At 34.6% G+C, this 25,099-nt stretch overlaps 1 protein-coding gene across 16 annotated transcripts in view; it reads right to left on the minus strand.

Annotated features, from left to right (window-relative positions):
• Positions 1-25,099, minus strand: part of LCORL (ligand dependent nuclear receptor corepressor like) — a 166,282-nt gene that overhangs the window by 43,195 nt on the left and 97,988 nt on the right. For 15 of the 16 annotated variants that reach the window (XR_004298836.1, XM_032400071.1, XM_032400085.1 and 12 more), the window contains one exon: positions 15,470-15,721. The exons of the other annotated variant lie outside the window; for it this stretch is intronic. Coding sequence is in view for 14 of the 15 variants with exons in the window: in XM_032400071.1 (XP_032255962.1) it covers positions 15,470-15,721 (252 nt within the window). In the remaining variant the exon portion in view is untranslated. The remainder of the gene's footprint in view (positions 1-15,469; positions 15,722-25,099) is intronic. 16 annotated transcript variants of the gene reach the window in all.

Raw genomic sequence — 25,099 nt, forward strand, 5'->3', positions numbered from 1 at the left:
TGAAGCTCAGTCCATAGGAGGGAATATGAGATAAAAGGTCTTTGAAACCAAATTATCTCTCATCAATATTAAATATGTAAATATTAGTAAGATTCAGTATATGAAGGCAAGTGCATTTTAATGAGGAGAAAATATCACATAAATTTTATATTGTCTAGAAGGGGGAGAATATTCCAAATTAAATTTCACAGAAATGGCAATTATTAGCAGTAAAACTTTCATCAAAATCACTGCTACTTAACATTTAATAATGTTTGATGCAAACTGCAAACTTATGCTACAGTTTTAATAAATACCTTAATGTTATTTCTACCTTACATCTCTCATCATTTCTTGTCCATCTCCTTATATGGATCTTGTCTTTTTTTTTAAAAAAGATTTATTTATGAGAGAGAGAGAGAGAGCAAGCGCACCCACGGGTGGGGAGGAAATAAGAGGGGCAGAGGAGAGGGAGAGTGAGAATCCCAAGCAGAGTCTGTGCTGAGTGTGGAGCCCCATGCGGGGCTTGATACCATGACCCACGGCCATGACCTGAGCAGAAACCAAAGGTCGGATGCTCAACTGACTGCACTACCCAGGCACCCGGGGTTTTGTCTTTATTTTAGCCCCTCAAGGTATTGTCCTAGTCAGCCTCTGGCTCCTTCTGGTCTTTTCTTAACGTTACTCTCTAGGAGATTCCTATGATTTAAATTATTAATCCACTTATATTCAACTGATTTCTAAAAAATATTAGTAACTCACAAAAAATCTACATATATAAAACTAATATTTTTCTATAGGGCACATAAAGTGTGTGAAACACTACACTAAGAGCATTTCATGTCTTAACCCATTTAGTGCTTACACAACCCAATACAGAAATAGGTTTTACTAATTTGCAAATTTAAATGATAAAACTGAAAGTGAAAGAGAGGTTAATTGTCCTACCCACGGTCACACAGTTAAGTAGTGAAAATGCCATTCAAACTCAGGCAGCCACGTCCCAGAGTCTGCGTTTAACTACAGTTCTAATCTGTGATGTTTTGAAAAGACAAATTACAAGGTTGGTAATGGTGTAATAAACTTGGCATGGTCAAACATTACTAGTTCAGGAACACAACCCTTTTGGAAACATTACAGCAATATGTCATCAAAAATCTTAAAAATGTTCACACTTTTCTAGGTATCTATTTTAAGAAAATATTTAACAAGGAAATGTTTTCATGTACAAAGATATACCAAAGATTTCAATATTACTGATCAATACAATTTTTTTTTTACAACCCTGAATATTTAAAAAATGGTTATATAAATTATGGTAGTTTCACTTGTTTGAAAATTAGGTCTAACATATCCATTAAGGTAATTAATAAAACACTGAACACTGCAACTGCTATTACAGTTTTTTTTAAAGGTAGGATATAAACTTGAATAGAGATATGGACAACTAACCATATAAAAAGCCAAAAAAATCAAATATAGAATAAAACCTGGAAGTAAATATACCACATGACAACAATGCTGATCTTTGATAAGGAGCTGAGCAGTTAAAATATGTGTGTGGGCCATACTTGCATACACATACGAAAACTTATTAACACACACTTAACAAAACTTATTAACGCAATAATACCAAAGCATAAAAGCATTCTCTTGGGTTTACCCAAATTTTATTTTTAAATTGTTTTTATTGTTACTGGTTTAACCAACGAGTTAAAGTTTCAGAGTCATGGGGGAATAACCAATAATTAGAGTAGCATATCAATTAAGTTTTAACATTGGTTTTTCCTTCCCTTATTTGCCTCCCTCGACAAGCAAGCGTTCTAAAAAGGGAAAGTTATAGTCTTCCTGATGTTTTATTTAGTGCATATATAGCTGAAACCCATAGGATTCATTCATCTACTATTTATTAATAAAAGACAATATAAATTGTGAACTTAGGATGTAAAAATTAGCTAAGCACTTCCACCAAATACCATTTTAGAATTTCATTGCAGGTTTTTTCTTTCTTCAGTTATTCCTATAAGTACTGAATTGAAACAAAATTTCAAAAAGCTTCAAGTCCATACTTAAAAAATATTTTAAAAAACAGGTTCTCTTTTTTATCCCATGTATTGCACTACCTTATTCTATAAGTTCAAGTTTTAACCAAACATTTTACTTAAAACGTGGGATGTATATTTATTACAACAATGTCATACTGGAAGACTTTACATTTGTTGACCATACATTTGATAGCCTCTGTCATGCTTATCCAAAAATGATTTATATTTTAAAAAGCTTTTTATTGAAATATGACATTCATAATAAAAATGCACACAAGTATAGTTTAATGAATTTCCACAAACTAAACAGTCCTATGTAAACAGCACCTAGATTACCACCATCAAGCAAGAAACACCCCCCATCCTATTTTCCCTCTGATCACTCACTCACTCCCACACTCACTATGTTGACTTCTAACAGCTTTATGCATGTGCATCTCGATGCAGCAATTTTACTTCTAGGAATGCGTCCTATGGTAAAAATTAAGATTGAGGGCAAAGTCTTAGCTCACGCATGTTTACTTATATACCTAGAGACAGAATTAAATATGTGATACTTCCACACAACAGAATATTATTCAACTAAGTAAATGATTTTGTAGAAAGGTATCTAGTAACAAAAGGATGTTTAAAAATATTATTTTAAAAACCATAAGTTGCAGAGGATTATATAACGTAGATTTGTGGGAGTGAGCTCTGGGAAGACAGAGAGTATATGTGTCTATGTATTTTTTTCCCAGAAAATGATTCAGAAGGATTGAAAACTTAACAGGAGCAGTTACTGCTGGGTAGGTAAGAAAGGATAATTTTTATTTTCTTCGTTTATTTTCTAGTTTTCCTATAATATATAGCTTTTATGTTCATTTATTCAATTAATACTTATTGAATGGATATAATATGCCAGTCATTTTTTTAGGCACACAGGAAACAGTAAGGGAACAAGATAGAAAATGTTCCTGCTTTCATGGAACTTACATTCTAGAGGGGAAGACAAAGAAAAGATAAACAAATCAATAAAAAAAAATTTCCCAAGGTGGTAAGACTTATAATGAAAATAAAACACAGTAACAGGACACAGTGGCAGGTGGAAAGGGGTTACTATGTTGGAATAAATTATTAGGCAAAGCCTCTGAGAAGTGATCTGCTTTTTAAAAAGATAAATTTTATTAAGATAAAATTCAAACATACAAAAATATAGAATGATTCTCCCTTATATCCTCTCTTCAGTTTCAACAATTACCTAGATTTTTGCTATATTTGTTCCATTTATCCCTATTTACCTAAGTATTTTAAAGCTAATTCCAGATGTTACATCATTTCAGTGTCATGAATCTTTAAAACATATAAACATTTTCATACATAATTATACCAATTCCTTGCTATCGTCTAACACCTGGTTTGTACTGAAATTTCCTCTAGTGAGTCTTCATGACACTTTTTCAAGTTTATTTTAGTAATCTCTACACCCAATGTGGGGCTCAAACTCACAACCCTGAGATCAAAAGTCACATGCTCTTCCAACTGAGCCAGCCAGGTGCCCCAACACTGACTTTTTGAAGAAGCTAGGTCATCGGTACTACTAGAGAACATTTTACATTATGGTTTGTTCTGTCTCCTGTGATGTCATTTCCTTTGTTCTATTTACCAGTAATTCTGATAAACTTGGAATTAACTCTAAAGCAAATGGTCTGTAAGCTTTTGGATCTCATAATTTCTTTTTACTCTTAAAAAATACTGTGGGGGCGCCTGGGTGGCTCAGTCCGTTAAGCAGCTGCCTTGGCCCAGGTCATGATCCCAGGGTTCTGGGACTGAGCCCCAGCATTGGGCTCCTTGCTCAGCGGGAGCCTGCTTCTCCCTCTCCCCCTCCTTGCCACTCCTCCTGCTTGTTCTCTCTCTCTCCGTCATATAAATAAATAAAATCTTAAAAAAAAAAATACTGTGAACTTCAAAGAGCTTTTGTTTAGGTGAGGTTACATCCATTTATATTTACCATATAAATTAAACTAATAAGTTTAAAAAATATTCCTAATTGATAACAATAACTATAAATGTTAATGTTTTTAAAAACATTTTAATGAAAAACAACATTTTCAAAGTAAAACAGTGAGATTTTTAAATAATTTGCAAATCTCTTTAATGTCTAGCTTAATAGAAGATAAGCAGATTGTCATATATGCTTCTGTAGTCAATATATTTAGAAATACTAGTAGTCTCTGGTGGACTTAATTACATACTTGTGAGAGAATGAGAGTGAAAAGGACAAATAACATATTATTAGTTTTGACCTGGGGTATCCCCTGAAAGTTTCAGGGGCTCCAAGAACTTCCTGAACCATATTTGAGAACCGCTGGCCTAAAGAACTGCTTAGATTCCTATTCAAACATATTCTTGTTTTTGGCAAGAATACTTCAAAAGTGATGCAACATATCACAAGGCACATAAAGTCTAATCTCAATGATGCTCAAGTGATCAGTGTGTTCTGATGGTGATAATCTGACCATGCCCTACATTGTACAGTTCCCCAAATAACCTTTCTTCTAATAGTTTTATCTTCTGATGATGATGTCTGATTCAATTATCTTATTAGGAGTTGCAAAGTAGTACTATTTTTAATCTATCATGTTTTCCATATTTATTAGCTGAAATTCTTTAAGAATCCTTTTTTTTTTAAGATTTTGTTTATTTGAAAGAGAGAGTACAAGCAGGGGGAGCAGCAGAGGGAGAGGGAGAGGCAGACTCCCCACTGAGCAGGGAGCTTGGGGCCTGGCTCTATCCCAGGACCCTGGGATCATGACCTGAGCTGAAGGCAGCTGCTTAACCCATTGAGCCACCCAGGTGCCCCTTTAAGAATCTTTTTTTTTTTTTTTTTTAAAGATTATTTATTTATTTATTTATTTGAGAGAGAAAATGAGAGAGAGAGAGAGCACATGAGAGGGGGGAGGGTCAAAGGGAGAAGCAGACTCCCTGCCAAGCAGGGAGCCCAATGCGGGACTCGATCCAGGGACTCCAGGATCATGACCTGAGCCGAAGGCAGTTGCTTAACCAACTGAGCCACCCAGGCGCCCAAGAATCTTTCTTAAATGATGGCTATTTGGTCCTGAAATACAATCTGTAGAAAGAAAAGAAAAGAAAAGAAAAGAAAAGAAAAGAAAAGAAAAGAAAAGAAAAGAAAAGAAAAGAAAAGGAGAGAGAGAAAGAGAAAGAGAAAGGAAGGAAGGAAGGAAGGAAGGAAGAAAAGAAAGAAGACAAATACTTAACTTTTCCCTTTAATTGCTCATTTGCGCACTACGGTACACTATGTATCCCCAGGGTGGACTAAAGACTTTGAGGGGCACTTCTGTTTTCTGATTATCATAAATGAATGGATTTTAAAACATTCAGCATGCTTCAGTTGCAACTGTTCGTTTTGATGCTCAAATGTTCTCATACTGGCCAATGGGGAACTCTTAACATTGGCTTCTGTAGTCTGTTGACAAATTAGTCTTTGGAGCTTCCTTGCTTGCTGGCACAAGATGTTCTAGGCTCATTTTGTACACTTTCTGATCCACACAAGGATTGCAAGGAGGCCAGCTTCCTTTTAAAGGAAAATAATGTTTAGAGATCATAATCCGGGTCTAGGTTCAATTGAGCTGTCACTGCTTTTAGAGTACTTCAGTAGTCAGACTAGGAAATGAAAATTTTTGAAAAGAAAAAAAAATTGTGAATTTGCACTGACATTTCAATATTACAGCATTTTTACTTCTTTGTTTTTACTCCTGTGTTTCTTCTCTTACCCTGGAAATCTTGGTTCCCTAACAATGTTACATGATTACATATTATCTAGATTCAAAATAATATACAATGGCAATATTATTACTAATATTACCAAAAAGATTTCTTTGAAGCACTCTTTGTCCTTAGAATATATTCTACTAAGAATGTACAGTCAAAATATTGGCTAAAGTTACCTGACGTAATTCTTTCCTCAGTGTCACTACGTTACTAAAATAATGCAGCCAGATTTGTTATATTCTTTCTCAAATTTTAGGGATTGCTTTATTTTAAAAAATGTATATTCTTTGGAATATGTAGAATATTTACATAAAACTACATAACAAAGTCTATTCACAGCACTTTCATCCTGTCTCCTCTGCCTCATCTACTTCATCCCCTTATAGGGAACCATGCTTTTAGTTTTTATCCTTCCTGCTTTTTTTGCAAATGAGAATATATTTCCAACTCTTTGCTATTATAAATAATGCCCCCAATGAATAACACACACACACACACACACACACACACACACACACACGTATTCTATATATAAAACAGAGAGGTGGGCAGGGACAAGATCTTAGCAAAGTCATACAAGTCATGGAAATAAATTTTGTTCTTCATGTAACAGAAAACTAAGAGGAAGGTTTTAAATACAGAAGTAATGTAAGCTTTACTTTTATTCAATCTGAGCACAAGAACACAATTTTGACAAACTGATAACTTCAAAGTTATATTAAGATATACATTATGAAAGTTATCTCTTTAGAGGGAAAAGAGATGAAAAAAATTACAAAGGAAACTAAAATCCAAAGTATCGTCACTTAAAAACCATGTGGTGCTACAGTGGCCAACTTTCTATCAAACTATAACAAATATTCAGGAAAAACGTAATGGCTATAAGGAAGTTAATCTTTTTTCTTTCTTTCTGCTTCTTTTTTTTTTCTCTTCCTCTCCTTCTTTCTTTCTTTTTATGCTTCATGCAGCTAATTAGGTTAGTCAAGTGTTGGTTTGCTTACATGGCAACATTTAAGGAACATCTGACTGTAAAGCGTATGGCTATTTGTTTGTGATATTCTTTACAAGACAGAAAAACGAAAAATCCAGTTCATACGTTCTGTGACAATTATATTTCTTCACACTTTATAATCTGACTTTATAGAAAAAGCTTTGAATAGTCTCCTGATTTTTAAGTAACTGACACAATCTTCATGCAGTTCCTCAAACATAACTGATCTGTTCCTGCCTTTTTTGCCTTCTGATATTTTTGTCTTTGTATTTGATATTTCTTCTTCCTAGAATCCCTTGCCCTCAGATCCTCATGTGGAGGACTTCTCATTATTCAAGCCTCTGCTCAAACTCATTTCCCTCAGGGAGACATTCCTGACCACCTTGCCTAAAATAATCCTCCTAGTCACTCTTGGTATCTTGCTTATTGATTCTTTTGTAAAATTAGGGGCACGCTGACAGGCATATTTCTAAAAATGTTACAAATAATTCTGGAAATGAAAAATGTAGTAACAAATTAGAAATTCAAGATACAGGTTAAACAGTAATCAGAATAGCTCAGGAGAGAATTAGTGAATTTGGAGATTGCTCTAAATACACTAATCAAGATGCAACAAAAGGAGGCAAAGAGATGGAAGATATAAAAGAGAAGATAAGTGATACAGAGGATAGAGTGAGAAGATCCAAAAAATGTCTCAGTAGATTCTGACAGGTGATAAAGTGAGAATTACAACACATTTGAAAAGATAATGGCTAAAAAAAATCACAATTGATGAAAGACATTTTTCCTAAGTTATAGAAACCATATGATTACCAATCAGAATAAAGAAAATAAATCTATACCCAAACATATCCAAGACAACCTACAGAACCCATAAACAAAACACACATACAGAGAAAGAGAAAGAGAGTTGCTGAAAGTACAGAGTATAAAGATTACCTATAAAGGAAAGCCTACTAGTTGTAGTTATAGCAACAATGGAAGCCAGGACACTCTCAGAGTAGCAGTAAGCCTAAACTTGTGTACCCAGAAAAATAATCTTTTAAGAACATACATTAAAAAAAAAAAAAGAAAAAGAAACTGAAAAAAAAAAAACCTGGGAATTTGCTATCAACAGAATTAAGAAAATTCTGTTTATTAAAAGAATTTTTGTTCCCAGAGGAAAATCTGAGATACAGGAAGGAATGGTGAGCAAAGGAAAAGGTCATCATATATGTAAATCTAAACAAAAACTGATGATATGAAACAGTTACAATGCTTAAACTGTGGTGTCATAAAAAGAGAACTAAAGCACTGATAAAATAGCTCTATGTGTCGGGATAGGTGGCAACTTAAAATGCTCTAAGTTATTTATATTAACTGTTCAGCTAATTACACACTTAAGAATTTCTGGTGTAACCACCAACAGAATAGCAGTGAAGTATATAACTTGAAAATCAGCAAAGGAAAAAAAAGTGAAATAAAGGGAAAAATGCAACCTAAAAGAAAATAAAGGACAGGAAAAAGCTTAACAAACAGAAACCACAAAATAAATGATGGAAACAAATAATTAGAAGGGTGATAAGTGCTACAAAAGAACACATGATGCTATGAGAAAATATAAGAGACCCAAACTTAAATTTTGGTGGGAAATTAATAGAATGTACACACACACACGTGTGTGTGTGTGTGTGTGTACATGCAATTTAGGAGGTGTGAGGGAGGTTTTGTTAGAGAAGTGATGTTTAAAAGACCTGAAAAAAAGAAGAGTAAGTTTTATTTAGAATAAATTGGTGGGGGTAGAGAGTGGTTTCTATAGAGAGGCACGAGCATGTGTGAATGTTCTGAGGCCAGAGTGTATGACATATTGAAGAAAATGAGAGATAGCCAGAAAGAGGACCAAAACGAAAGAGAGACACAAGATGAGACTGGTAGACAGGAGCTGGATTTTGGCAAGTTCAGGATTTTAGATTTTATCCTAAGGACAATAAGAAGCCATTAAAAGATTTTAAAGCAGGTAAGTGGTATGCCTCGATTTGGAATTTTTAAGTATCACCTGTTTCTTCTATGCCTAGAGTCAGAGAATATTAGATTGAAAGCGACATGGATAATCTAGATATATTGTTTTATTCTTCAGGTTTAATAAAATATGGTATCATCTTAAACACAGACATAACATTTTCTTTTATGTCTTTAGCCTTGGAAAACAAAAGCTCAGCACCGAAAAACAAGATGGATAATTTTATTGCCTTCATTGGCGGACATAGAAATACCTTCTGAACTGAACTATAAAAACTGTTCCGTATTTTCCTCATAGAACAACAACAGACTCCATTTATAAACAGCATAAACATCACATCACAAAACCATAAAGGCTCTCTTAATTACAGTTTAACATCTCAGCTGACAACTTCACCTACCTTAATTTCAGCCAAGAAACCAGACTAGTAGTGACAGTAGCAGCAGCAGCAAGAGATACTTAATAAACATATCCGTGAAAGTCATGTAAGTTATTCAATGCAGTCTCTCAAATGCTCACTTGAAGCCTAGTTGATATTAGTCTCATACATAATTTTTTTTTAATCTTACTCAAACTAGAGGATGTGATTTCCAAAGGTTAACTTATTGGTAGCGCTGTGTAGTAGTAATTTCTGAAAATATTTTTTTTTTACTTATCTGTTGCCAATTAGCTTGAGGGAAAATAATTCTAAAATGTCAAGATATTACAAGGCAGTGCAATAACTAATGTTCATCATGACAATGTTTCATGTGTTCGTTTAAGAAAGTATTAAGGCATTTTCCATTCAAAATTATTAAAATAAAAAATTTCATTGCTAAAGAATCATAAATCCAATGATCAAGTCTCAATTCTCATTTTAGTTGTCAGTAGCATTTGAAAACAATGAAGATTTTAAATCTAATAAATTGAACATGTCATATATCATACATGTACTGGGAATACAAAAATGAAAAGACAGGTTCCTGCTTCCAAAGATATATTATAGTGGAAAGATAAACATGGAAACAATTGCAATGCAGTGAGAAATTATAAAGAAAGCTCTAGGAGAGTATCACTGGACCTCATGGCAGAAATCTACACCAACAGGGCCAATGACATGCTGTTTCATCTCTGCCCATATTTGATCTTGTTTTGTATAGGACTGGTAAATTCTTCATGAGTATCACAATAATGATAAAGTCTATAACTTGCAAATTTCTTCCTGTACTTTAGAATTTAGGAGAAGTTTTTAGTTTGGTCCCAGATTAAGAGTGAAATTAAAAAAAAAAAATGAGGGCGCCTGGGTGGCTCAGTTGGTTAAGCGACTGCCTTCGGCTCAGGTCATGATCCTGGAGTCCCGGGATCGAGTCCCACATCGGGCTCCCTGCTCAGCAGGGAGTCTGCTTCTCCCTCTGACCCTCCCCCCTCTCATGCTCTCTGTATCTCATTCTCTCTCTCAAATAAATAAATAAAATCTTAAAAAAAAAAAATGATATGCGAATGTTATTTCTACCTGTTTTTTAACTTAGTGTGCCAGGGCAAAAAAGAATCATTGGTATAAGCAATGCATGACTTACTTCCTCCCAGTTTCTGAGTCTCAGAGTATTTATACAAATCTGTAGAAATGAAAGTGCACAAAGAAATATCTCTAATATTTCAAATACCTTGTTAGAAAGTACAATGGAGAAGTAAATGCCAATGTTCCCCTCTGGGTAACTACATTTTAAGCCAGTCTAGAGTTTGTAGAAGAGAGGGAAAGGAAAATGAGGAATATGGAAACTGACTTATGAAGAACAATTAAAAAAGATGAAAAGATTTGCCTGGAAAACAGAAGTTTAGAGAGACATAATAGTTTCAATAAATATTTACAGCACTAGTAGAAGGAGTAAATTTTCTCATATTGCTGCAGACAGGGGAAAAATCCCCAAAAGAGAAATCTTAGAGTTACAATAATTTCTACAAATATTTATAGTACTGTTAAGCAAAATATTGTTGCAGATAGAAAAAATATAAAACAAGGGGTGGATATTTCAGAGATATGAGCTTAATTATCAGAGCTATCAAAGATTTTTTGCAAGTACTTATTATCAATCAGTGGTTGAATTACCATCTCTTATATGATAGAATAAAAGAACCCTATACTGGGGCAGAGGCTGGGTAGGATATTCTTTTGAGTATCTTTTTCTTTCCTTATATGGCTAACTCTGTTCTGACAAGTGTTTTGCCTATTTTTCTACATAGCTGTGTTTTTCTCATTCACTGTAGTTTCGTTCTGTTAGTTGAATGGGTTGCCAGTTACATCAGTTATAAATACGGTCTCCATTTGAGGCTTGAATTTGCCCTCTGTTCATAGTGACTTTTATAATAGTTAAGTTTATTTTAATACAGTCAAATTTACAAAATTGTATGGATTGTTATTCTTGCAATCTTAAGAAAGTCTTCCTTATTTTGAGTTCATTAGGATTTAATCCTATATCTTTTCTTTTAGTTTTTCTTTTCACATTTAGCCCTATAACCCACTGGAATTACTTTTGTGAGTGGTGTGAGGTAGGAATCCTCTTTTTTGTTGTTGTTGTTGCCCTACATGGATAACCAGTTGTCCTGGAACCATTTATTCAATAGGCCATCCTTCCCAGTGATCTATAATGACATCTCTGTCTTGTACCAGATTCCACTAACATCTGGAGAGTTTCCAGACTGCTAATCTGTTCTACTGATTTGTATATGTCCAACAGCACCATGTTTTAACTGTATTGCATTAAGTAAGTCTTGATATGTTTTAGAGGAACTCCCCCAATCACCTTGACTTAAGTTATGCTTAGCTCTTTAAGTATTGCCCATAAATTTTAGGATTGGCAAGTCATTTTTCACAATAAACCCAATGAGAATTTGACTGGAATGACACTGAATCTACAAGCATATTAAGGATGAAATGCCATCTTTTAGCATCTGTCCATTCATTTAAAATGGAACTTATTTTGGGAGTCTCATTTTCCATCCTTCAATAATATTATGTTATCCATAATGTTTGAAGCAGTTTATTAGTTTCATTCTTCGGTGTTCTGGTGCATTTCTGCTTTGTTGCTATTGTAAATGAGATTTTTTAAAAACTGGATTGTCTAACTGGGTGGTTGCTGATTTGCAGTAATATATACTGATCTAGTGAGCAGTACCTTTTCTGAACTTTTTATCAGTTCTAAAAGTTTACCTAGATATTCTTTCACACTTTCTACATACACAACCATCCTGTTTGTAAGCAACCACAATTTTGTTCATTCTTGCCTTATAACATATTTATTATTGCTTATTTTCATACTTCTATTTTTTTTCTCATCATGCTACTTAAGTCAGGACCTCTATGGTCTGGAAAATGTTGAAAATTGGTGATCGTGTGCATTGTTGTCTTGTCCATTACATCATTAGGATATGATATTTTTGGTAGTGGCAGTGCACATTTACTCTTAATTTGATAAACATTTTTTATTATAAATGTGTCAGCTTTTGTAGAATTTTTCTGTAACTATTAGGATGATATGTTTCTTTTCTCTTTTTTTTTTTTTTGGTAATGTGGAAAATCATAGAGGTTTTTCAAATGTGGAATCATCTTTGCTTCCCTGTCATCATTTATTATGTTTTTATACTTCACTATATTCATTTTGCTAATATTTATTTAGGATTTTTATACCTATGTCTGTAAGTAAGACTAGTTTGCAACTTTTCTTTATTTTGCTATTTTTGTCTGTTTTTGGTATAAAGATTATACCAACATTTCTCTTTTCTATTCTTTAAAATAGTCTGTAAAAGACAGAAATTATCTGTTGCTTTAAGGTTATATGAAGTTTACCTACAAAACCATGATTGATAATTTAAAGATTTATAAGTTACACTACCCATAAATTATTCACATTATTTATGGTTAGATTAGCCATTAGATTTATAGATTACATTATCTAATTTGAATAAAGTAACACACAGAATGAACAATGGGCTTAAATGAGTACTGTTAAGACATTATAAAGTGAGAATACTATGAAAAATGTAAGCACTAGCAAATAAAGGCAGAACACAGTTATTGCTAGTATGCTAGTATAAGCACTTAATTGATTATAGGTAAGAACAGTGAAATCAGGCCAAAAATTTTAATTCTTTTTTTAAAAGATTTTATTTATTTATTTGAGAGAGAGACAGAGAGACAGAGCGAGTGAGCACCAGTGGGGGGAGGGGCGGAGGGAGAAGGACAAGCAGACTCCCTGCTGAGCAGGGAGCCCCAACTGGATGACTGGACGACTGGATGACTGGACGCGGGGGCTTGATCCCAGGACCCTGAGATCATGACCTGAGCTGAAGTCAGACGCTTAACCAACTGAGCCACCCAGGCACCCTCCAAAATTTTAATTCTTAGGAAAACCATTTGAAATATGGATTTATATCTTCTATCATTACTAATAAAATTCTCCCAAAGTCTATACTGTGTAATAACATACCAGCAGTGAAGTCACAATTAGCAAGATACTTAAAAATTGTTTATAACATCTTTATTTCAACCTTAAAAATTTTAATTTATGGAAAGATTAGTACAGATATTGGTGTATATACATACACACACACATGCACACACAAATGCATCAAAGGATATGTGCTCCATTTTTTTTTAGGATTTCATGTGCAAGTATGCAAACTTAGAGCCTACCCAGTCTATACCACAGAATGGCTTTATTAAAAAAAAAAAATCTAATTTTATTACTCTCTGCTTGAAGCAATCTGTGGCCCTAAGAAAGTCAAAATCTTTAATATTTCCTGTGTAACTTTCTCATAATCTGGTCTCTATCTATTTCTTTGGCTTAATGTATTAATATTCTCTCCCTTGCTCTCTATACTACAAGCCACACTAGACTAAATGATTCCTATAATCATATAAGATAAGAAGTAATCCACCAAAATCATCAAGAAGACTATTTATTTAAGGTATAGATTTATATCCACTATCATTACTCTTTTCAATCTTCGGATGAAAAGGATGTTCACAGATATATTATCTGTGTACTTTGCCAAGAATATCACAGTAATTTAAAAAATTTACATTACTTGTTTTCTGTCTATACTTGGGTTTGCCTTATCACTTAAGTTCATAGAATCATAGAATGTAAGGATTGGAAATTGACTTTTAAAAATGTCACTTATTCCAACCACTCATCTAATGCTTTTGAATACCTCTAATGATAAGGCAACCACTTTCCACTTGGAGAAATGTCTGATCCTTAGAAATATTTCTGTTTCCACCTAATTTCTAGATCCTAATTCTACTCACTGGGCTATTTAAAGAAAGTTCTGCCCTACTTTAATGTAATAGCCACACAAATATTTACAGATAACTATCATGTTACTTCTAAGACTTCTCTTCTGTGGTAGTAAGGAAAAGCAGGTACAGAGCATGGAGACTAGTGTTCGACTATCCTTTATGAGTTCGTTACTTCATATTTAATTTTCACATTGCTCTAATGAGTTTGCTATTATTAATGCCAAATAACAAATGAGGAAACTTAAAGCTCCAATAGGTAAAGTTACTTGTTCAAGTAATTAAGTAGCAGAGCTGGTCAACCACAAGTCTGTCAGATACCAAAACCTTTTAGTCTCATTAGAACACTGAACTGCCTTTGACAAAGAGCTCTAAGAGGATATGAAACACGGAAAAGCAAAAAAAAAAAAGCAAAATTCTAAAAATCCTATGCCTTCTACTTTCCAAAATTCTGTGTTGATATATTTTTTCCTCAAGCCTCATATCATAGTCATCTTTGACATTTCTGCTTATAAACTGTCTAATTATTATCTTAATATTTCTCAGATCTTTCTACATAAGTAAACTCCCACAACCTAAAATTAGGGAAGCAAAAAGAGAAAATCATTCCATATTTCATCCACTCTCAATTTTAATCTGCTTTATACAATGAAATGACTATCTTCTTTAAACACTGACTAGATACTCTAGAGCCCAAACACACACTGCCCTCTGTGATCAAATCTAATGATGATATTTTCCTGACTCCAAGGACTGACAACACTATCCCTAACCTGTGTTAACAAAAGATACCTGTCCTCTCTTCTCCAGGCAAACAATATTTGGCACCCCCCACAAGCACTTAAAAGGTCCTTCCTTCCTTTCCTCTGTAAATCATGGCTCTTCTTCAATTAACTGTTAGATAAGTCCAACATAGCCTTCATCATTCAGACTTCTTATGAAAAATGTATCTCTATATACTTAATTGCATGATTATATTTATCACATATATTAACTTTTCTTTTTCCTCAGTTACATCATAAATAATTGAAAAAAAAAATCTATTTTTTATTTTTCACCTAAGTGTAAAAAACTGAATAGCAAGTGCTTAGTGTTCTCAGCTATACATTTTAAAAATAATTTATACAGCTATTTGTATTCTTTGCTTTTAAGCTGCTTGTTAAGATTCTCTCACCATACATTTTATTGTGAAAAGAGACCAAGAGCAACTCAAATTTCCTCTTTCGTAAACAAAGTCAAATACAAAATTCAGCACTTCTCTCTAGTTCATATCACATAGGTTAATTGCAAGTAATATTACTTCTAAAATAAATTTTCTTTATGAATGTAAGGCTTTATGTATATTAAATACTAAAACATAAAATTATGAATCACACACACACACACATACACCACACACAAAATCTTACCTTGCTGAGTATTTTGTTCTTGCATTCGATTCACAGTGAGGTCTAAGGGGCCTTCCTGTTCTTCCTGAAAGGAGTTTTCTGCTTGATTCATTTGGATACTTTTACATATTAGACTTGGTCCAATTGAACCATTTCTATTTTCTTGAATTTTACCACTTTTTGAAATATACTCAATTGCAAACTGACGTATCATCTTTTTCATTAATTCCTGAGCAACTAAGGGAATGTTAGGATCACAGTTCTGAGGAAGATCTAGGGAAGAAATAAACATGATAGGCATTAAAAAAGAGAAATGGAAAATACCAATACTTAAACTTATTTTTATTAAAAATTAATGGTTTCAGAAGTCTTCAGTTCAGTCCACAATTGCTAATGGCTTCTAGGACTTAGCAATAGAAACCTTGTAGATTTAATTAGTATTATATCAACCCAAACTTGGCATATTTAATCATTTTTTAAAAACAAACATTTTCCAGGGCACCTGGGTAGCTCAGTCAGTTGAGCATCCCACTCTTGATTTTGGCTCAGGTCATGATCTCAGGGTCGTGAGATGAATCCCCAAGAAGGGCTCCCTGCTAAACGCGGAGTCTGCTTGAGATTCTCCTGCTCCCTCCCCTTTTGCCCCCCTACCACATGCACCTGTGTTCTCTCAAATAAATAAATAAACAAATAAATAAAATCCTCGAATGACAACAACAAAAAAACCAAACATTTTCAGTCCCAAACTTAAATACAGACGAAGAATTAGACATAGAAGAAGAACAGCTTATTTTCAGGGTTTTAATTCAAATGTATTCTACTAGATATTAAAACACTTAGAATGTGAACATAACTGGTGCAGCCACTCTGGAAAACAGTATAGAGGTTCCTCAAAGAGTTGAAAATAGAGCTACCCTACGAGCCAGCAATTGCACTACTGGGTATTTACCCCAAAGATACAAATGTAATGATCCAAAGGGACACCTGCACCCCAATGTTTACAGCAGCAATATCCACAATAGCCAAACTATGGAAAGAGCCCAGATGTCCACCTACAGATGAATGGATAAAGAAGATGTGGAATATATACACACATCCACACACTGGAATATTATGCAGCCATCAAAAAATGAAATCTTGCCATTTGCAACAACGTGGACGGAACTAGAGGGTATTATGCTAAGTGAAATAAGTTAATCAGAGAAAGACAATTATCATATGATCTCGCTTATATGTAGAATTTGAGAAACAAGGCAGAGGATCATGGGGAAAAGAGGAAAAAATGAAACAAGACAAAACCAGAGAGGGAGACAAACCGCAAGAGATTCTTAATCTCAAGAAAAAAACTGAGGGTTGCTGGAGGGGAGGGGGGTGTGGTAGGGATGGGGTGGCTGGGTGATGGACACTGGGGAGGGTATGTGTTGTGGTGAGCGCTGTGAATTGTGAATCATAGACTTGTACCCCTAAAACAAATAATACATTATATGTTAATTAAAAAAAAAAGAATGTGAACATAAATTGTAACTACCCAATTTGTAACCTAATATACAAAGTAAGTGCATGCATTAACTATTCAACAAAACATCTAAACTCTTATAACTATTTATTACCATTAAATTGTTCAATTCTGTCAAATATGTATTCCATATATAACCCAAATGTCATCATCAAAAATTTTCCTTTCCTCAACTTATATTGAGAAATTTCAATCATAAAGAAAAAATAAAGAAAATAAAGTGATATAGGCAGCCTCTACCAAGATTCAAGAATTGTTAGTATCTTCCATATTCACTTTTTAAACTTTTTTTAATTTGCAGAACCGCTGAAAGTATAGTGTACAATTACGACATTTCACTCCTAAGTATTTCAGCATGCATCTACTAAGATTCTCCTATAAAACACAGCAATACCCATTGTTGAGGGTCTTAATCAATCCTTGACCCCAAAACATGTTGATCAGCTACAACTATAATGAAGGTCAGTAGTGATACACACTTCTACTTGAAACTTGTACAAGAGATACAACAATTGAATGATTTTATATAATAGAGGTGTAGAATAAGGACAACTTGTAAACATAGTATATAATAATAATAAAGAGTTTTGGTATTGAGGAAAATGGGTGGTGGTGGCTTTTTCACACACACACTTTTGGCCTCACTCTAATCCTTTTATTTACTCTGCTCCTTCAGAGGCAGAACTATAGGTAAATTGGGAAGGATGACTATGCAGATGTGATTAGGCTCCATAACTCTTCCTCTTAGAAGTGAAACTAGAGATACTAATTCTTTGCTCTTTAAATACCTCAACTCAGAGGGAGAGACGAACCATGAGAGACTATGGACTCTGAGAAACAAACTGAGGGTTCTAAAGGGGAGAGGGGTGGGGGGATGGGTTAGCCTGGTGATGGGTATTAAAGAGGGCACGTACTGCATGGAGCACTGGGTGTTATATGCAAACAATGAATCATGGAACACTACATCAAAAACTAATGATGTAATGTATGGTGATTAACATAACATAATTAAAAAAAAAAAAGGAAAAAAAAATACCTCAACTCTTACCCAGGCAGAGCAGTGTTATGTAAATAGGCCTGCTCTGATCCAGGGCTGTCTGAGACTGAAGGAGTAAGTCTCTTTAGTTTTGGGGTTCAACATTAGCTGGAGCACATGTCTAAGAAATCTGAAGGCAAGTTCCTCAACTAACATCTACAATTATAGATACATGACTCTAAAATGCAAGATGGTTTGAAAACATGTAATATATGGAGGTGAGGAAAGGCAACAAACTACTTCCACCATGACCACCACTAAATTTGGTAGCAAAATGTGATCTGGGCTGAAATGAATCTATTTATAGTCCTGCAGAAATATCAATACATTTGATCACAGGGTGTTGTTTTGGAGATGTTATAAAATAAACATGCTTATATTACCTCTTTCAAAACAAAAAAATCTTGAATTCTGATAAAACATCTGAGAGAAGAAACTGGGGGCCAAAAAAATGTAACATTTTATCCTTCACACTTATTCTTCCTTTAGAACCCAGTAGGGAAGAAAGGCACTATTGTTTTTACATACTGGGGAAAAAGGGGCTTAGCTATAGGTTGGAATTTTAGCCATCCTTACAAACTTAGGGTAGTTACATATCCCTTCCAGGTTTTAGTTTCTCTGTTCATAAAACTGGAAATGATAACAGAACCTTCAAAATAGGGCCTACTCACAGGATATTTTAAGGTTATGTAAGATTGTAGATAAAATACTTAATTCCTGTACTTGGCATTTTAACCGTCTAGTCAACATTACCATTAAGATGTAGATTGAGTAGTTATATTTAAGTCACAAAATGCCAAATAAGTAAAAATATTAACTAGGTTAATATAAAATTATTAGCTAACTGGGAGAATACAAAGGACCTAACTTTTAAGTATATTTGATACTTTTTGGTCCAGAATAGATAGCATTATTAGCACATGTACCCTAAATGACATGGCTTACCAAAACAAGAAATTTCCATGTTGTACATAAAAACTCCCAATTTATATAATTTCTTGATTATTACCTCCAGGCATCTTTGAAGGCTTCTGTGAACATTCTTCTCCATCTTTTTCCAAACCTAATTTTGCTTTGTATTATGTGTTAAAAGGAGATACTGGATTTACTTCTTCTAGATATTTTAACTGTGCTATAATTTATTGACTAATGATACCTTATAAATTCAAAATAATTAAATTTACCAAAAAAGAACAGAAACATACTGGGGCTATAACTTTAGGGTTAAGTTTAGAGCTAAGTTTAAAGCAGAATACATTGTGCTACTCTATTTTTTTTTTCATGTTCTCAGTTTTTGGCTCTTTATATTGGGGAATAAGTATATGTTTTAGTATACGTGCTGCCGAAGCGAGCACGGAATAAGTATATGTTTAATTAATTAAAAAAAGAGAAAGCCAAAGAGACAAAGAAAATGCTGATTAGCTAGAGCCTTCTAGATTATGTGTACAAGCTGTCATAACTATAAAAAAGCAAACGAGTTAACTAGAGATACAGACCAGGAATTTTAATGTTTCCAAAGGTCAGGCAAGTAATAAATATTTGGCTAGAAGAGAGAATGCTACCACATGGAAATAGTGTCTACTATCCCCAAGAAGATAGAAATAACTTATTTTTTGCCCTATCTCTTAATTTTTCAAACCTAACTAATTCAGAAGTTTAACAAGCTTTTTGTAATAGCCAGTTTCAAGATAGTCCTCAATGATTCCAACCTTCTGGCTTCATTCTGTTGTGTAGCCCCTTCCGTGTTGCATCGGTGGTGGTATGGGTCAGTTACAGCATACTAAAGAAGTCTGTCACTTCCAAGATCAAGTTTAGAAAAATGTGATTTCTATCTTGGATACTCCTGAATGTTAGTGTTTGCTGTCACCTCCCTCCCCCATCTCCTACTCCGTCCTTCAATCTCTGTCTCTTATCACTCCCTCTGGAGGAAGCCATACTCTTAGCTCTATGGGGAGGCTCAGGAGAGGAACTGAAGTCCCCTGCAAACAACCAGTGAGTGACCTTGAAAGAAGATATTCCAGATCAATGAAATCCCAGATGACTATAATCCTAGCTGACCCCTCGACGGCAGCCAAATCTCCAGCTGAGACTCCCAGCTCAGAGAAAATATGAGATAATAGTTTTTTTAAACTGCTAAATTTTGGGGCGCCTGGGTGGCTCAGTCATTAAGCGTCTGCCTTCGGCTCAGGTCATGATCCCAGGGTCCTGGGATTGAGCCCTGCATTAGGCTCCCCCTGCTCAGTGGGGAGCCTGCTTTTCCCTCTCCCTCTGCCCCTGCTTGTGTTCCCTCTCTCGCTGTGTCTCTAGCAAATAAATAAATAAAATGTTTAAAAAAAATAAACTGCTAAATTTTGGGGATAATTTGCTAAATAGTAATAAGATTTTGGTACACGTTAGTGGGATGTTGCTGTAATAAAAGTCTAAAATGTAGGTTTGGCTTTAGAACCAGGCAGTGGGCTTTGGAGAGAATTAACATGGTAAGCCAAAAAGTACCTTGAAGAAGTTGTTAATAGGAGCTTCATGGTTTTTGATAAGATGTGTAGGGTGAGGATATGTAGGACAATGAGGTAAATGTTACTGGAAAGTAGAGGAAAGAATATACTTATTTTGTAGTGGCAGAAAGTTTTATAACACTGTTTGCAGGGCGCCTGGGTGGCTCAGTTGGTTAAGCAACTGCCTTCAGCTCAGGTCATGATCCTGGAGTCTCAGGATCGAGTCCCGCATCGGGCTCCCTGCTCAGCGAGGAGCCTGCTTCTCCCTCTGGCCCTCCCCCCTCTCATGTACTCTCTCTCATTCTCACTCTCTCAAATAAATAAATAAATCTTTTAAAAAAAAACCAAAAAAAAACACTGTTTGCAGTAACTTCAAAGGTAGAAAATGTGCCTAATAAATTGGTTGATCTATTAGGGAAATTTCTAAGCAAAGCAAAGTGCCCTCTGGTTTCTTCTTGCTAATTACAATAAAATGTAAGGAGGGAGATAGACTAAAGGAAGAATTGTTAAACATAAAGAAACTAGGTCTTGATTATTTTGAAATTTTTCAGATACACATATAGCAAATGAGGCTAAAATTAAGAAAGGTTGAGCTAAGACCAAATCAGGGGAACAGCCAGGAAAACAGCTTCAAAAAAATGATGGTTTTTCTCCAGATCTGACTCTCTTTTTTTTTTTTTTTTTTTTAAAGATTTTATTTATTTATTTGAGAGAGAGAATGAGAGAGAGAGCATGAGAGGGGGGAGGGTCAGAGGGAGAAGCAGACACCCTGCCGAGCAGGGAGCCCGATGCGGGACTCGATCCAGGGACTCCAGGATCATGACCTGAGCCAAAGGCAGTCGCTTAACCAACTGAGCCACCCAGGCGCCCCAGATCTGACTCTCTTGATAACGTTGTGGGACTCATGTGGATTTTTAATTTTAATTTTTTTTGTGTGTGGGGTATCATGCCTTTAAACAAAAGAACTCTGGAGTTAACCAAATCTTGGCTAACTCTCAGTAAGAAGAGTAAGCTGTATACTGTTTTAAATTGCTTTATTCCCATCCTCCCTCCCTACTTTTGAGGAAGCCTGTCCCAAGGCAAAGACTGACAATGTTATGGTTCTAGATATCCCTGTCCAATCATTAGCTGACCACTAAGTTAACTAAGCAGAGATGTTAATAGCCACACAATACAAAGAATACTGACTTTACAAAATTAGATCAGAAAAGTCATTAAACAAACAAACAACACATAGCAACAAAACCTGAGGTGGGGGATAATCTGATTTCTACCACTGTCACATTGTATTATTTAAAATATCCGGGTTTTTAAATAAAACATTACAAGAAATGCAAAAAAACCCAAGAAAGTATGGCCCATACACAGGAAGACTAAATCAACAGAAAATGTCTCTGAAGAAACCCAGATACTGAACTTACTAGACAAAAACTTTAAATCGGACATTTTAAATATGTTCAAAGACCTAAAGAAAACCATGTATAAAGGACTAAAGGGAAGTATCAGGAAAATATCTCAGCAAATAAAAAATAAAGTTTTTAAAAAGAAACAGCTAGAAATTCAAGAGAAAAATACACTAATTAAAATACAAAATTCACTAGGATGGATACAACAATATATTTGAACTGGCAGAAAAGAGAATCAGTGAATTTGAAAATAGGCCCATTGAGATTACCCATTCTGAGGAAAGGGAGAAAAGAAGGTAGAGCAGGAAGGAGCGGGGGGAAGGAGGGAAGGAGGGAAGGAAGGAAGGAAGGAAGGAAGGTAGGTAGGTAGGTGATGGGAGCACACAGGAGGGGAGGAATAAAGAAAAAAAGAAAGAAAAATAAACAGAGTCTCAGAAATCAATGGAATACCATCAAGTGTACCAACATTCACAATGGCAGTCCCAGAAGGAGAGGAGAGAAAGAAGCACAAAGGATAACTGAAGAAATGACAATGTCTCAAATTTGGTGAAAAACCATTATCTACATATCCAAGAAGCTCAACAAACTCCAAGTAGGATAAACTCAAAGAGAACCACATTTAGATGCATCCTAATGAAATGGTCAGAAACCAAAGACAAAGAGCAAGTCCTAAAAGCAGCAAGGAAAAAAACTCAATTCATCACATGCAAGATCCTCAATGAGATTAACAGCCAATATCACACCAGAACCCATAAAGGCCAGAAGGCAGTGAGATGACATATTCAAGGAACTGAAGAAAAAAGAGTGTCAACCAAGAATTTTATATTCAGCAAAAGTATCCTTTGAAAACACAGGAGAAATTTAGATACTCTCAAATAAACAAAAACAGAAAACTTGCTTCAAGCAGACCTGACTTAATAAAAGGACACTGGACAGTAACTCAAATCCACACAAAGAAATAATAAGCATCAGTACAGTAACTATATAGGTAAAATACAGTATAAATGTATTTTTTGTTTGTAACTTTTTTCCTATCTAATTTAGAAGATAAGTGATAAAGCAGTAATTACAAATCTCTCTCAGTGGGCAATGTATAAAGATGTAATATGGAAGATAAAAACAGCACAGAGGAGGGAAAATGAAATGGAGACATACAGGATCAAAGTTTTTCTATACTATTGAAATTAAATTGGTATTAATCTGAACTAGACTATTGTCTATTAGGATGTTAACTGTAATCTCCAGGACAACCACTAAGAATATACCTGAAAAAACAGAGTAAAAGACACAACAAAGGACTTAAAATGGTACTTAAGTCCACCAGAAAATATCTATTTAACACAAAAGAAAGTAATAATGGAAACATAAAACAAAAAAAAATATTGAAAACAAATAGTAAAATGACAGATGTAAATCCTACCTCATCAGTAATTACATTAAATGTAAATGGAAAGGCAGAGATTGGTAAAATGTATTAAAAAGAATAACCCAACAATATGATGTCAAAAGAGACACTTGAAAATTTTTTTGTAAAGATCAAATCTATTATTTGCTGTTCTTTCTCCAGCTCCTTTAGTTGTAAGGTTAGGTTGTGTACTTGAGACCTTTCTTGTTTCTTGAGAAAGGCTTGTATTGCTATGTACTTCCCTCAAAAGAGACACTTTAAATTCAAAGATCCAAATATGTTGAAAGAAACAGAATGAGGGGAAAAAAAGACATTATGAAAACATAACCAAAAGGAAGCTGGGGTGATTCTACTAATATCAGGCAAAATCTATTCTAAGACAAAAATTGTCAATAAAAACAGAGAAGGTCACTTTATAATAATAAAGGTTCAATCTCTTAAGAAGATTTAATAATTATAAACATATATGTACCTAAGAACAGAGCCCAAAAGTACATGAAGAAATAACAGAATTAAAGGAGAAATAAAACATTCAATATTAACAGTTGGAAACTATTCAATAAACCACTTAAAAAAAAAAAGACTTTATTTATTTATTTAGAGAGCTCACACGACTGGGACAGGGAGAGAGAAAATCCCAACTAGACTCTACACTGAGCACAGAGCCCTACGCAGGGCCCAATCCAGGACCCCAAGATCATGATCCAAGCCAAAATCAAGAGTCAGACACTTAACTGACTGAGCCACCCAGGTACCCCTAAACCACTTTCAATAATGGATAGAAAATCCAGAAAGAAGATCAACAGATAGAAGACTTCAACAACACTAAATTAACTCTATCTAACAAACATATGCAGCACTCCATCCCAGAACAGCAGAATACATATTTTTGTTAAATTCATGTAGAACCCTATGACCCAGCAATTGCACTATTGGGTATTTACCCCAAAGATACAAATGTAGCAATCCAAAGGGGCACCTGCACCCAAGGTTTATAGCAGCAATGTCCACAATAGTCAAACTATGGAAAGAGCCCAGATGTCCATTGACAGATGAATGGATAAAGAAAATGTGGTATATATAAACAATGGATTATTATGCAGCCATCAAAAAATGAAATCTTGCCATTTGCAACGACGTGGATGGAACTAAAGGGTATTATGCTAAGTGAAATAAGTCAATCAGAGAAAGACATGTATCATACAATCTCACTCATATGTGGAATTTGAGAAACAAGACAGAGGATCATAGGGGAAGGGAGGGAAAAATGAAACAAGAAGAAACCGCAGAGGGAGAGAAACCACAAGAGACTCTTAATCTCAGGAAACAAACTGAGGGTTGCTGGAGTGGTGGGGGGTGGGAGGGATGGGGTGGCTCGGTGATGGACATTGGGGAGGGTATGTGCTATGGTGAGCGCTGTGAATTATGTAAGACTGATGAATCACAGACCTGTACCCCTGAAACCAATAATACATTATACGTTAATAATAAAAAATGCATGTAGAAATTCTCTAAGACAGACCAAATGTCAGGCCACAAAACTAAAAGATTAAAAACATAAAAGGTATGTTCTCCAAAATCAAAGGAATAAAACAAGTAACAAAAGGAAATATGGGAAATATACAAATGTAAAAATAAAAATAAAAAACATATTCCTAAACATCTAATGAGTAAAAGATTGGGTCACAAAGAACATTAGGACATACTGAAAGTTTAATGAAAAGGAAAATACAACATACCAAATGGTATGAGATGCAGTTAAAGCAGTGCTTAGGGGCAATTTGTAGCTGTAAACA

The sequence above is a fragment of the Phoca vitulina genome, unplaced genomic scaffold, assembly GCF_004348235.1.
Source record: "Phoca vitulina isolate PV1807 unplaced genomic scaffold, GSC_HSeal_1.0 scaffold3, whole genome shotgun sequence".
Lineage (NCBI taxonomy): Eukaryota > Metazoa > Chordata > Mammalia > Carnivora > Phocidae > Phoca > Phoca vitulina.